Source organism: Orcinus orca, chromosome 21 (assembly GCF_937001465.1).
Source record: "Orcinus orca chromosome 21, mOrcOrc1.1, whole genome shotgun sequence".
Taxonomy (NCBI): Eukaryota; Metazoa; Chordata; class Mammalia; order Artiodactyla; family Delphinidae; genus Orcinus; species Orcinus orca.
The window spans coordinates 10,196,129-10,210,663 of NC_064579.1; the positions used below are offsets into that span (position 1 = coordinate 10,196,129).

A 14,535-nucleotide genomic window follows, 5' to 3' on the forward strand; every position below is an offset into this window, starting at 1 on the left:
TAATGAAAAATCTTTTCACTTATTATATATCGTGTTTTTTGATGGTGTACTTATTTGCTAGGCTGTTTGTAATTTTTATATTTTATATCATTGTATTGCTAGGCATTGCCCCTGCTGTGATATGCGTGATACTTACCCTGGCCTTTTTTGTATCTTGATGTTTTGTGGTTTGTTCTTTCGGTTTAATTCATTCCCATTCTTGAACCATCTGAATTTGAGAGAGGAGTATTCAGAACTGGTCTCGCACCGAAGCACGAGTTTTGAACCTGCTGCAGACTCCTGACTTTTCATCTCTTTCAATCGGGGAGGCAAGGCTAAAAAAGAAAAGAGAAGGAAAAAAAGTTCCGATCACCTGGTAATCTTTCCAAGAGAAACATACTAATTTTGGTAAGCTTGATCAAGAAACCATTCCCAAAGCCTTTACTAATTGAGAGAGAAAAGAAAAAGGGGAGGGGGGGTGTCAACCAAAATGGATCTCAACTTAGAGGAGAATAAAATGCTCACATGAAATATATTCAGGGGGAAAAAGAAAAGAGAACTTAGGTAATGAAATTACTCTTTAAAACACACTCACAGATATAGAGAACAAACTAGTGGTTACCAGTGGGAGAGGGGAGAGGGAAGCAGAGAGGGGCAATATATGCATAGGGGATTAAAAGGTACAAACTACTATGTAGAAGATAAGCTACAAGAATATATTGTACAACACAGGGAATAGAGCCAATATTTTATATTAACTATAAATGGAGTATAACCTTCAAAACTGTGAATCACTATATTGTACACCTGTAACATATAATATTGTACATCAACTCTACGCCAATAAAAAATCATTCTTTAAAAAATTCCCAAAATTTATACATACATATATTTTATATATAATTTTTTCAAGATAGTAATTTCCTCAATCTTTACATTCTCTGATACCATTAAAAATCCTGAACACTGGTCATTTCAAAGAATCAAAATCCTATGCTAAAAAAGAATATGTGACTGGGCCATTATTTCTAAAGCACATTCATATCCCAGATGACAATTTATCTTCATCACAGTTCTGTGAATAGGTACAGCAGGTGTCATACCCATTTTTTAAATGGGAAGTTTACTTTCAAAGATAGGTAAGTATCTCTTGTCCATGGTTATAACATTCTGGAGAGTCAGACTATCCTATCACCAGCCCAAAGAACAAAGAGGACTCATAAATCTTAACAACGCTCATTTCTTCAAGACAGAAATTCTTTGGTGACATCACTCTTTTACTGGACCTACAGTTACTGTTCCACAAACGAAGAATGACCATTCAAGAAGGCCACCACACTCCCGTCAAATTATCAGTTTGATTGGATTTCACCCTTCTAAACCTTCTCAACAGAGCCTGGGAGCACTTCAATTGTACATTAATTTGTAGGACACTTTACATTAAACACATATACCACTCCTACTTTAAGCAAGACTGCTTCAAAGAATATCTATTCTCTATTGAAATATTTATGGATAAAATGTTATAATATCCGAGATTTACTTCAACATGAAATGGTAGCGGGGAATGGGTAGGCATAAAAATGAAAAAACTTTCCCAAGAAGCTGATCATTGTAGAAGTTAGGCAATAGGTAGAAACAGGGATTTGTTGTACATTTCTATACAGTATGTCTGATTTTTTCGTAATAAAACAGTTTAAAAAATAAAAGCATAACAAATGGATTCTCCTCTGCACACCAAATTTCACTTACTAATCAACACAGCAGAACCTGAGATCTCAAGATCTCTGTTTCCACTGAGTCTTAGAAAAGCCAACTACAAAGTCTACTTCTGTCCCAGTTCAAGCCTTAATGGGAAGTTAATTCCTCAAACCCACCAAAGGAGACTGCACCTCCTGGATCCAGTGAGCAATTATTCACTGCGTATAGCCTCAAGACTCCAAGGACAGCAGTCAGAGCCACGTTAGACACCAACAGGAAATGGAGTACCTTTCCTACCCCGGGTAGTTCTGTTTTTCTACAAGTCTGCCCTTACCAAGAAAATCCTCCCCAAATGTCAGGAATGAGCATACAAATTTTCCAGTAAAGTACAGCAAAAACTATTTGAACGTGTGGCTTCTCTGCAGTATTCCTACAATTATGTGTCCCTCTTTTTACTTATTTGGAGAGGCGGCGGCGAAGCAGGCGCCAAATATGGAGACACAGCAGCGAGTCAGGAAACGTATTTCAGCTGTTCTTAACCTTTGATACCTGATGATTTTCTCTTTTTTTTTTTTCTGACAGCTTGAAAATAAGATTTACTTCCTGAAGAGCTTTTCTAGGAGTCTTCCTTTTAAGATACGGTCTGTGAATCTCTGTTTCGGAGGTTTTAAAAAACACTAAATTCTCATGTATCTGGAATAGTATTTGTATATTCCTATTAACGCCTTAAGATCATTTTCAATTTTGTAAACCTGGTGAAGGGTTTTAAAGAAACAAATCTCCTGGCGTTAAATGGCACCAAAAACTGGTTTATTTACGTATATTAAGAAAAATAAAACACCTCATTTTTTCAATGTACAGATTAAAAGAACTAGTTTGAATTTTTTTTGTTGTTTTCACTTCATTTTGTGTTTACCTTGGCACACAACCCAAACTCTCAAGGTTTCTTCCCTTGTCTCTATGCAAAATGTTCTAAACACAGTATTTCAGATATCCTTACCTCTCAATAAGTACCATGTTCCCTCACTCACCACTCCACTCATTTGCTTATCAATACAGCCTGAATACAAATCTACTGGATATGGTTTTCTGGTTTGAAATCTTCATGCAATTTGTTTGCATCTCTTTTTACTTTCTTTTCTCTTATTCTGTTCCCCCCTTTCTCTCACCTCTCCTTCCCTTTACCCTCCTGTCTTCATTTATTTATTTATTAAGAGTCTTGATTTCAAATGTGAGGAAACAATCGGACAAATTGAAATTGAGGGATATTCTACAAAAACAACTGGTCTAGGCTTCAGGAATGCCAATGTCACGAATGATAAAAGACTGTGAAACTGATCTAGATTAAAGGAAACTTTGACAAATAAATGCAATGTGTAGCGATTGATTGGACCTTGGTTTAGGGGAAAAATAGTTATAAAGAACATTATTGGGACTATCGGGGAAATCTGAATAAAGGTATTGTAACAAAATTAAATTTCTCAAGTGTGATAATTGCATTGTGGTCATGCAGAAGAAATGTCCTTGTTCTCAGGCAGTATCTGCTGAAGTATTTAGGGGTGAAATGTCATCATGTCTACAACTAAATTTCACATGATTCAGCAAACAAGGAAATGCATGCATAAAGGAAGGAAGGAAGGAAGGAAGGAAGGAAGAAAGGAAAAAAGGAGTCGTGGTGTCTCTTAGTTTTTCTGCCTTTTCCGTGTGGTCTTTCTGCCATTGAAAAAAGCCTCAGGATTTCATTAAGTACTTTTAAAGTCTTGGCTAAGTTTGCAGTCATGGAGATTCTTGGGAATATTTGTGCTATAATTTACAAATGTAGCTCTTAAGACTATATCCTCCATTTAAATTCTGTGAGCGGTATGGCACTGAAATCCTCATGTTCAACCTGATAACCATGACTTTGGGGCTCCAACCCCACTAGGTCCTTTGGGGCAAGGAAAATAATCACTCATCTGGCAGATCAACACATCCATCCTTTCCTTTGGGGGTTCATGTGCAAAGACCAGTAGATCTTCTGCCCTTAAGAGATGATCTATGACGTAACGAGGCACAGACCTTCAGATACAAGGTCTTTCTTAACTAAAATATCCACTCCTTAAGCTGACCCTATTGTATAAACATTTCTTGATGTTTGGGATTCGGATATACCTCTGTTGACTAGCCTGAGTTTCTCTCGTGCATGCAGTCTCAAGGCTGTCACAAGCGCAGAAGCTCCCGGCTACTCTGACTTTGCCTCCTTAGAAGTCCACTCGTCATAATGTCCCTGCATGTCTTCAGGGGAAATCACCTATGACACGAGGATACCCAGCTTTTCAGAGAACAGCTGTTTTAAGGTGTTAACTCAAAATTCTCTGTAAATGGAGAAACAAATCTGTGACCCACCAACCCAGCTACGCGACTCACTGTTGGCTCGTGGGTGTTCTGAGGTCAGTGGTACCTTCTAGAAAAGTACCATAAAAATTCCTCACTCACTCCAGGTGAAGCCCAAATGCAAGCATCCTATAGACTGGGCAACAACATAAATTCTTCTTTGTCCTCTCATATAGCCATCCTAACAGAATAGCCCTGATATTTCACAGACTTGATAAAAGTACAAACTAATATTGAGCACATATGGTCTGTGTGTTTTTTCTCCTCTATTCATAGTGAGACGATTTTCAATAGAGTAAATTTTCTTCAATTATATTACAGAATAATAACTATATGTTACTAGAATACATTTTAGAAGTATGTATGTTTCTCACAGATACGGTTTACTCACATGAAATAATCTCATTTATTTCACTGAAAAAGTACGCCACAGGGCTTCCCTGGTGGCGCAGTGGTTGGGAGTCCGCCTGCCGATGCAGGGAACACGGGTTCGTGCCCCGGTCTGGGAAGATCCCACGTGCTGCGGAGCGGCTGGGCCCGTGAGCCATGGCCGCTGAGCCTGCGCGTCCGGAGCCTGTGCTCCGCAACGGGAGAGGCCACAACAATGAGAGGCCCGCGTAACGCAAAAGAAAAAAAAAAAAAAACGTACGCCACCAAGTACTTTCAAACACTCAGGTATAACTTTATAAGACCAGGGGTAGTTTCTAAACCTTGGGGCAATTTTTTAAAGTGAGTACTTGGAGTTTAAAACTGCCAAAATTTTTCACTTGGATTTTAAAACTGCAAAATAAATGTACGTGCCTTTCAATTCTTGTTTAAGAGTAAATAGTCTGCTAATTAAAAATTGGTTGAAGGCAAACACAATGCTAAGTTAATGCTTCCGGTGCAGTAAGTGGTCTGAGCATCTTTGGAATGATTTAATTGTATTTGGTCTACCACAGTTCATAATTCTGCTTTCATTGTGATTCTGCAGAAGCAGCATTTCCACATCCTGAAACAATTTAATGATAGAGCAAGTTTTAAGCAGTCTTTGCCTAAATCTATTTCAAACCTGCCTGACAATAATAGGAATATATCCACACCCTTAGAAATGTATCAACAAAGACAGACAGTAAAGTGCAAAAAGGAGCAGCCTATAAAAATAGAAACTCAAAAACGCTCAGAGCAATGCCACGTGTGTTACCGGCACTCCTTTTCACAGGTTTTAAGTGTTTCAAAGGGCTTTAAAAAAAATAGTGGCAGTAATCCAAAAAAATTATTTGACATGCTCAGCACACAAAAATTGAAGGCACTAGGCTCATTTATTCCAATACTTTCATGTGTGAATAAATATTTGTAATAAAGGTGAAATAAATTTGTAAGAAGAACCATTCACCTAAGCAGTCCTCTTGTTTTACTTGTCTCCTGGGCACTTATTCTTTTTTTAATAGGTTCAGCACTGCCATATCAAATATTGTACCGTATTGTTAAGAACAGGAAACAAATTTTAGCATGTGTATGCTGCTGAGACATGCCGATAGCATGGGACACTAGATAAATTATTTCTGTTCTCTGAAGGTGCTGACACTGCAGAGCTAGCTCACGTTATAACTCTCCGTGTCTGTGCAGTTAATCTGAAGAGCCTCAACACTCTGAACAAACTAAACAGGAAACCTGCAAAATATTATCAAATAACCGTGAGCTTTCAGCTACGACCCCAGTGAAGTCTTCCCTGCATAAAACCAGTTAAAAGCCTGATACCGCACACGTGCAGATCTCACAGTGAAAACTGGTGACCGGCAACTGCGTTAGTTGATAAAAGTCCCACAAAGATCATGAATCAGTCCTCAACGCAGAAGGATGTCCTTTCTTTTTCATAGTCATGTTAAAGGTAAATTAGGGACGGAAGTCTCTAAAACTCCTTTCTCAAGAGGATTTTGGTCACAATGAAGAGAGTAGATAAAGTTTAGGCTTTGCCATCTGGTCGTCCCTTCCGGGCTGCACTCACAAATTTGACCATAAAAGGGAAAACTTATCTTATCAGGTTTCAATTTTGTAAATATAGCCATGTAAAAGGCATCGAGTTCTAGTGGCGATGGTATTTCCCAATACACCTAGGATTAAAACTACTGCTCCTGGGGCAGTGTGTGCTCTTAAGCTATGTTAAGGACCGTCCCACAGGTCACTGTTTGTGGCCACATGTGGTGACCTGCTGCTCACGCTGCTATGTCCAGCCGAATCATCCTTCAGATAGACTGTTCCTAACTCCGGTTAACTAGAGTTCCCCGTGAAGCTTAAATGGGAAACTACCACGTGTCCCTGTGTATTCAGCAAGGATATTTGGAGAATGAGATAAAAGCATGTAGGTGCCTCCACTTGTGAGAAAGTCACTATAAAGTTCAGGGATTTATTATAAAGTATTCTCAAGCTGACTCCCTAATATTGGCAGCAAACTAAGCCAGTCAACACATTGAGAATAGGCTTCAAAGTATAGTGAAGATCGTTGGACCTAGAAATACCATTTTAGCAGTTCCATGTCCAACTCCTTATACAGGAATGTGTGAACTACTGAATAACACCTTTACGAGCATTTTGAACAACCCTCTTAACACCTGCATGGAAGGTGTCATTATACAACAGAAAACAATAAAACCAGGGTTGATATTCAGCATTTTACTTCTATTATTCACAACGGCAGTACCTCTACAGCCAAAGTTGGCATCTTACTAGCGTTAACCTAGATTTCCCAAACACTTCAGTCTCCACTGATGGGGATTTTCACACATGGACAAGCTCAAAGTTTCCCTTCCCACAGTTCACTGCTACAAGTTGACTGAACAGTAGGATTCTTTTAAATGCTCATTTCTAGGGGATAAGCCACAACCAGGCTAGTCAAAAACTATGCTTATTCTAAGGTCATAGAAAATGACTTATCACATTCTACAGCTAAACACCATACCCAACGGGCTGCACTGAAGAGGCACATGTACAAAAGAGAACCATTTAAGGAATTTATCCCTACCCAATTCAAAGGGGGTCAGGTAAGAGCAGTCATTAGTAGGCGGTCACAGTCCCTATTTGGAAGCTGAGGCTTTTGATGGTGGTGGTAGTGGTGTGTCCATTTTGATTGGCACTATATTCAAACATCCAAATGTCTAAAGGTATCAGGCGGAAGATATATAGGATCTCAGGGACCTAGCACAAAGTAAGACCTTAAGTGTTTGCTGAAAAAATAAGTCGAAGGAAGGATCTAGAAGATACTGATAAAGAAGAGACCCAGTCCAAACATTATTCCAAAGTCCACACCCACCTTCTCAAAAGACTTTTTAAATTTGAGATCAAAGGGCCCCAGTGACGTTATTTTTTGTTTTTATGCATTCCACTGAATTAGGACTCTTAACACTCTCTGCCATGTGATGCTAAAAGGTAGGAAATGTAAATTTAACTGGAAAATTGCCCGATAAGCAGTACTGCCTTTACTTTGCAATTTTTGTATCCTCCTATCGTTCTCTTATCTGGTCATCACTGTTAGAGTGTTCTCTACTCGATTCCTGCCTCAGTTAAGATGCTGGTCCTCGAACTGTGTTCCTCTCCATCTCCTTTAATGTACCTGATCTCAGAGTCTCCCACAGAAGCCAGGCTGTTCTTCCATTTCAGCAGGAGAAGCAGACATATTTTGATATTATCTCTTTTGCCTTCAAATCAAAGTTGATCGATTGTCTTCATCGATTGGTCCCAGTCTATGAGGTCTACATTTGTTCCCTTAACTCTGAAGTTATTTACGATCAATGCATATCCCAGATTTACCATTTGTGTCAAATTCCCTCTTCCCTTGTCCTTGTATGTATTTCTTGTAGGATGGATAATTATTCTTTCTGTTTTATAGGCGAGGATATGGGGGGTTATCCAGGCACTTGTTCAAGGTCACAAGGCTGTCAAGGTGCAGACCAGGATTTAAACCCAGGACTTTTCCCTCCAGAAGGATGATTCTGCACAGTTTAGGTGGAGATAAGCAAAAGGGAAGGAGGATAGCAGACTAAAGATCTAGAATGATTATTCCATTTCACGGTCACTATGGTAATTTTATGTGTCTTATAATAAGCTACGTCAACTAGATCACCTCTCCACATGTGTCTGCGAGACACAACACTGTACAATTCCACAAGGGAAATGAGTGCAGATTTACTAGGTAAGAGAATTTTTCAGCCTGAGAAATTGATATTATGTTTGTTGAAATTAGCAATCTTCTTCTATACAGTTCTGTAGTGCCTGACCCAGTTATTTCATAGGTTGAGGGTCGAAGATAAAATTATAAAACTACTATAATAGTGGTATTCTAGACCTACGAGATGAAGTTAAAATAAGGTTCTCTTAGTACTTTCAGCAATAAACTCCCAATAATAGCTAACAATGGTTGAGTACTTACTATGAACCAGACACTGCTCTAAGAATGTCATGTCCATTAACTCTTAAGTTCTGTAACAATTCCAGGAGATATGTATTATTATGTATTATTCCCAATTTACAGATAGCAAGACAGAGACAGAGAAGTAAAGCAACCTCCCACAATCACACAGCTTGCATATTGTGGTGTCAGTATCTGGACCCTGAAGTCTGACTCCAGAGCTCCTGCTCTTAACTCCTAGGCAATCAACTGAATAATTTGCTCTGTTGGATACGTTTATATGTCAAACGTAAGATTTAATTTATCGCTATGTTAACAGTGTCCATATTTCCCTGATAACACCTGGCATACACCATAGGACAGATCATTTCTGCATATTCCAAGTGCAAAAAATAGTCTGGGAGAGAAAGTTGATATGAAAATGGCTGACTCTTCTAAGCTACTTTGATGATTTACGGGGAAATACATGTATATGTACAGCGGATTCACTCTGTTATAGAGCAGAAGCTAGCACACCATTGTGAAGCAATTATACTCCAATAAAGATGTTAAAAAAAACAATACAGAATACTTGAAATTGGTATTATACAAAAAAACTGTTTTTTGAACTGTGTGATCGTCATCCACCAAATGCCACAGGGGTGGACTGTATATCACTCCAGCGTTCACTGAAATGCAATAGCTCCCACGTGGGGACACGGCAACAAGCAGGCCTTAAGAGATTATTGATGTTCTTTCCAGGTGTAAAGGCAGATCGCCGAGAAGCTGGAGTCAATCACAGCACCGCTGCTGGCAGCTTTAAGGTAAGTGTTCAACAGGCCTGCCTAATTAATGCTGTCAGCACAGCTGTCCCCAATTATAAGGACATCTCACTTACGGACACAGAGAAGCTGTTCTGCAAGCTTCACTTAAGGCCATCAATACACAGGGTTAAAATGGATCCACTACAGTTTGACCTAATTGACGTGTAGCAAATTTCATTTGACATAAGTTTATAAATTTGATCTTTTCTGCTGTCAGAAAGCAGGGTTTATCTTTCCCCTTCATTTGCTATCCATACCTTCCATATTCACTTCCAATATGTCACTTAAAGAGAGACCTGGATAAATACCCAGTTACTGAAAGTTTGATATTCTATTTATTTATTTTCCTATGGTAACGGGGCTCTTCTCTTCTGATGTGTTCATGACTTAAGTAAATTTAGGACATTAGCATGACCTTGATGTGTTAATAATATGTGTCTGTGACCATTATTTCTTTGTTCAAATGGAATTACAATCATTTAATTAACTGATGTCACTAAAATTCTCTTTCTTCCTTTGAGAGAAGGACCTTATTTCGATGTTCTGTACTGGAATGAAATTCCCAGATGAGTTAGTTAACACTTGATTATAACTAGTTTTAAACAATAACAGCTGTGGGAAAACTTCTAAGCATTGCATAAAACGTAAAGCACTGCTTTTGAACAAAGCCCTAATTTATACCAGTATTAGTACCCCATCATCTACTTTTCACATAGCCACTTAAAACCTACGTCTCCTGTGAAGAAGAAAACACTCTAGCAGAGCTAATCATGAAATAAACGTGTTTCCTTTCGGGACCTCAAAAGTGTCTTTCTTTGTTATTTAGGCAGGTCAACTCTTCTGGTAACCATGTTCCTTATTTTTCTACTTTATTCACAGATAACTTATTAAACTGAATGACACTTCAGAAGTGCACGCCAGGATTGAAGGGAGGCTTCTCAGTTCACTGAGGCCAACCAGATCAAAGTTAAATCTGTCTTTGTTTTGCCTACTATAGTTAAATAACCAGCTCTGCAATGCCTCCTTAAGTAGGGCCCAAGTTTGACTTTTGGGGGATCTTTAAAGCTTGTGTAGCTCTTTGCATTTTTAAGCTGGTCCACCGACAACCTAACAACTAACAATCCTTATCATTTTACTGCTACCCCACAGGAAAGACTAAGAAAGGCAAGTTTCTTATCTTAGCGTTCCCAGCGTCACAAATTTGTCGAAGAGGCAGAAAATGACCAGAGTCAAATAAACAGATTGTTTACAGTAAGAAAATCTGTGCTATATCATTGATCATCTAAAGCAATATAATCCTGTGACCTATATAACAGAGCTACAAGGCTGTGATGCTTTCCCGCACAGTCCTTGGAAGCCAAACTATAAGATCAGAGCCAAAGGAGTCTGGTTTCAGACAACACACACACACACAATCACAATAAGGAAGACTTCGAATTCACAGTTTCCCTTATTTGACATAAAAAATTAGTTCACTAAAGCATCTCTTGAAAGTTCACTAAAGCATCTCTTAAAAGTACAAGCTGCTTCCTGTGCACTCTGAGATAATCCACTGGTTCTCAAATTGCAATCAAATTTTCTCAGCACAAAGATTCACAAACATGGCACAAAAGAAACCTAAATGAAGCTTACTTAGCATGTCAACATTTGCCTTTCATTTCCTCCACAGGGACACTGGCGCGCCACTAGAAATATCTCATTTTGTTTGTTTTTATGTAGAAAGAAGTTTAATTGGCTTCTTTGCTAATGGTTTCTAGCCCATGGATTTAACTGACTAAACTCCACACATAACATTCTGTGCTTCCACCTATAGCTTTTCATAGTCTCTATGAACAGTAAGAATCAGGAGTTTGCAGACCCAGGATCTAATGCTTGTTTGGTCTGTGGGACCAAAGAGGCACTGTGAACCTCAATAATCTTATCCATAAAAAGGGGTGAGGGGGACTAGATCTGTCTTACCTATTTCACAAAGCTGGAAAAGTCTAATTAAAAATGGTGGTGCTGGGCTTCCCTGGTGGCGCAGTGGTTGACAGTCCGCCTGCCGATGCCGGGGACACGGGTTCGTGCACTGGTCCGGGAGGGTCCCACGTGCCGCGGAGTGGCTAGGCCCGTGAGCCACGGCCGCTGAGCCTGCGCTCCGCAGAGGGCGGGGCCACAGCGGTGAGAGGCCCGCGTATCGCAAAAAAAAAAAAAAAAAAAAAAAGGTGGTGCAACCATTTTGCATCTTTAAAAAAATTGTGTTTTCATTTTTAGTGCCGACTGGACTGTCATTATCTATAGATCATCTGAAAAGTCAAAAAAGGTTAGCTCATATATATCCAAATGACACCAAATCACGTAATTAACAGCTGAAAAACTGCATATAGCTGTGGTCACTCCTCAAGACTAAAAAAAAAAAAGCAGCTGGAAACTATCAAGAAGGGTCACTAAAATGTTCAAAGGGAAGTGCTGCCAGTGTAAAGGAATAGACTAAACATTCTACAAGCCTCAAGACTGATACAAGGAAGGCCAAGAAAGGAAAACAATGGGTCTTTAAAGTCATAAAAATTTTAGATTCATAGAAGAGTACTACAATGCATGGAAAGCCCTGCAAGCATGAAGCAGGTAGCATTAGAATAAAAAAGGAAAAGAAGCACCTTCATACGCGATTTTATTTCAGCATGAAAGGTTATACTCAAGATGGCAAAATCTGAATAAGGTCTATAGTTTAGCTAATAGCATTATACCAATGTTAATTTTCAGTTTTGATCAATATATCAAGGGAACGGGAAGCTGGAGGAAGGGTATATGGGAACTCTGTCCTATCTTTGCAATTCCCCAGTGAATCTAAATTATCCCTTCCCCAAAACATACTCAAGATGACCAGCCCAATTCATGTATTTTTTGTATAGTAAGTTAAGTGTCCCTCTTCTGTGTTCCCATAAAGCCATTATTATTCCATTTAGTACAATGCATTTTACCTTTATAGGCATTTGTTTCACCCAGGAGACAGAAGGCTCCTTTAAGTCAGGGGCTTTTTTCTTTTAATTCAGCTTTTATCCTAGTAACTAGCACAGTGCCCAATAATACTTGCTGAATAGGAGAATGAATAAAGTAATAAAGTCAGTCTGGGAGTCAAATACTCCATATCAAATGAGCCACTTGTTTCTGTCTAATGCACAAGATTTATGCAAAAACACACTGGCTTTATCAGGGTTATCGTGTACCTTTCCTACTCATATGATATGAATGTATTACATGGTCTTTTCTTAGCCAAACATATTAGAATATTCCATATTGAAAAGATCTTCTGAAATCCAACTAGTATCGAGATACTGGCTCATTCATAGAGATAACCAGCTTTATTCTCTTAGATATTTCTCGATTTCCATTCTTTCAACAAATATTATTGAATGTCTATTGAATGGATACTACTGTTTTAAGTACTCAAGATACAGACTTGAACAAGAAAAACAAGATCCCTGCTCTCCTTGGAGCTTACATCTTGGGGTAGGGACAGGCGTAGAGGGAGAGCCTATTAATCATTTAGACTGTTATATGACTTGTAAAATAAATTCTTTATCTTTAACTCTAAGAGCACTAAAAAATTGTTGAGGTAGCTGTATAGTTTCCACTTAGTCATGCAATATAGCTTTCTTTTCTATTTAAATTGAGACTGAGAATTGATCCCTAAATCTTATTTATAACCAAATAATATTAATCAGTTAAACACTGCTCAATTGGTAAAATGGCATTTTGAAAGCTTTTATTCATGGTAGCAAGTTATTTTTCATATTAAAAACAACTCTATTAAGGAGGCTTCCTCTGCATAAATTATATTCTCAATATTTCATTATACTGCATTACACTTTTACCATTATACAACTCAATATAAGTTGTGAAGTTTCCTGGTTAAAAGGCTGAGTCAGACAGACCTAAATTCAAATCCCACTCTGCCATATACTAGTTGTGCAACCTTGGGAAAATTCTTTAAATTCTCTAGACCCCAGTTTCCTAAAATTTAAAATGAGATTACAGTAGAATCTACCTCATAGGGCTGTTAAAAGGATTAAAAAAGATCATGCAATTTAAGCACTGAGCAGTATGTGTCCCAGTGCAAGCACTCAATAAATGTTGGTAGCAATTCTTATTATATCTTTACTTAAGCCTTCAATACATTTCAGCAGTTTATAAAGCTTTCTAAATTAACATAAAGTTTTTAAAGTGACTGCTCACTTAGAGCTAAGACCAGTGAAAGCACATTCATTCCTCTGGCAGATGGAATAATGGCTCCCAAAGATGTCTCAATCCTAATTCCTAGAACCTGTGAATATGTTGCCTTGTATGGCAAGAGGGACTCTGCAGATGGGATCAGGGTGAGGACCTTGATGTGGGGAGATGATGCTGTATCAGCTGGTTCACCCAATCTAGTCACGTGAATCCTTAAGAGCAAATAATCTCTCCCTGGTGTAGTCGGTACAAGAATGGTCAGAGACGTAATGTTGCTGGCTCTCGAGTCAGGGGAAGGGGCCCTGAGCCAAGGAATGCAGGCAGCCTCTAGAAGCTGGGAATGCCAAGAAAACGGATTTCCTCCTAGAGCTTCCAGAAGGGAGTGCAGCCCTGCCAACACTGTGATTTTTAGCCCAGTGAGACCTGTCTCGGAATTCTAACCTATAGGACTTCAAGATAATAAATGTGTTGTTTTAAGCCTCTAAGTTCACGGTAATTAGTTACAGCAGCCATAGGAAACTAATACAATTCCCAGAGAGAAATCGATTCTGTTGATTTTCCAATATTAAGAACGGTGCAACTCTATCTCATGAAATGGTATATAGGATGTTCATGTATAAAAATTGATATATCAGGGTTAGTAGAACTACTAGCTATGCATCACTTCACCTTTCATAGCCTCCTCTCAGGGGCCGAGAGAGGATCCACACTGAAGGAATCACAGACCCCAGGGAACAGAGGTTGGAAACCATTTAGGAGTTCAGGAACCAAGTTCAGCCCCAGAGACTGACCCCAACCAATCGTGGCCAAGACCATCGTTCTCTCTCTCGGGACTCAGCTTCCTGTTCATAAAAACAAGAGGTTGGATCATCTTTCAATGCTATTAAGCTCCAAAGTGAGTCAGGGAGATCGTTTTTTTCTCCTTTTTGTACACTGTGTTTCAGGAATTTATGAGCTGAGAGTCACCAACCTAATTTTTATATTTAAACATGATTTATGAACACTACCATCCCAATGACAACAGTATTGTCACACCACTAAAAAAGAGAAGAAAGGACTTCTATGAAATTTTCCAAGGTTCTCAAG

The 14,535-nt window shown here is 38.8% G+C and overlaps 1 protein-coding gene across 8 annotated transcripts in view; it reads right to left on the bottom strand.

The window, feature by feature from the left end:
- The window catches only part of NRG1 (neuregulin 1), a 1,030,155-nt gene that overhangs the window by 168,959 nt on the left and 846,661 nt on the right, over positions 1-14,535 (bottom strand). For all 8 annotated transcript variants that reach the window (XM_049704163.1, XM_004283637.3, XM_004283635.4 and 5 more), the window contains exon 2: positions 137-314. In XM_049704163.1, coding sequence (XP_049560120.1) covers positions 137-314 — 178 coding nt within the window. The remainder of the gene's footprint in view (positions 1-136; positions 315-14,535) is intronic.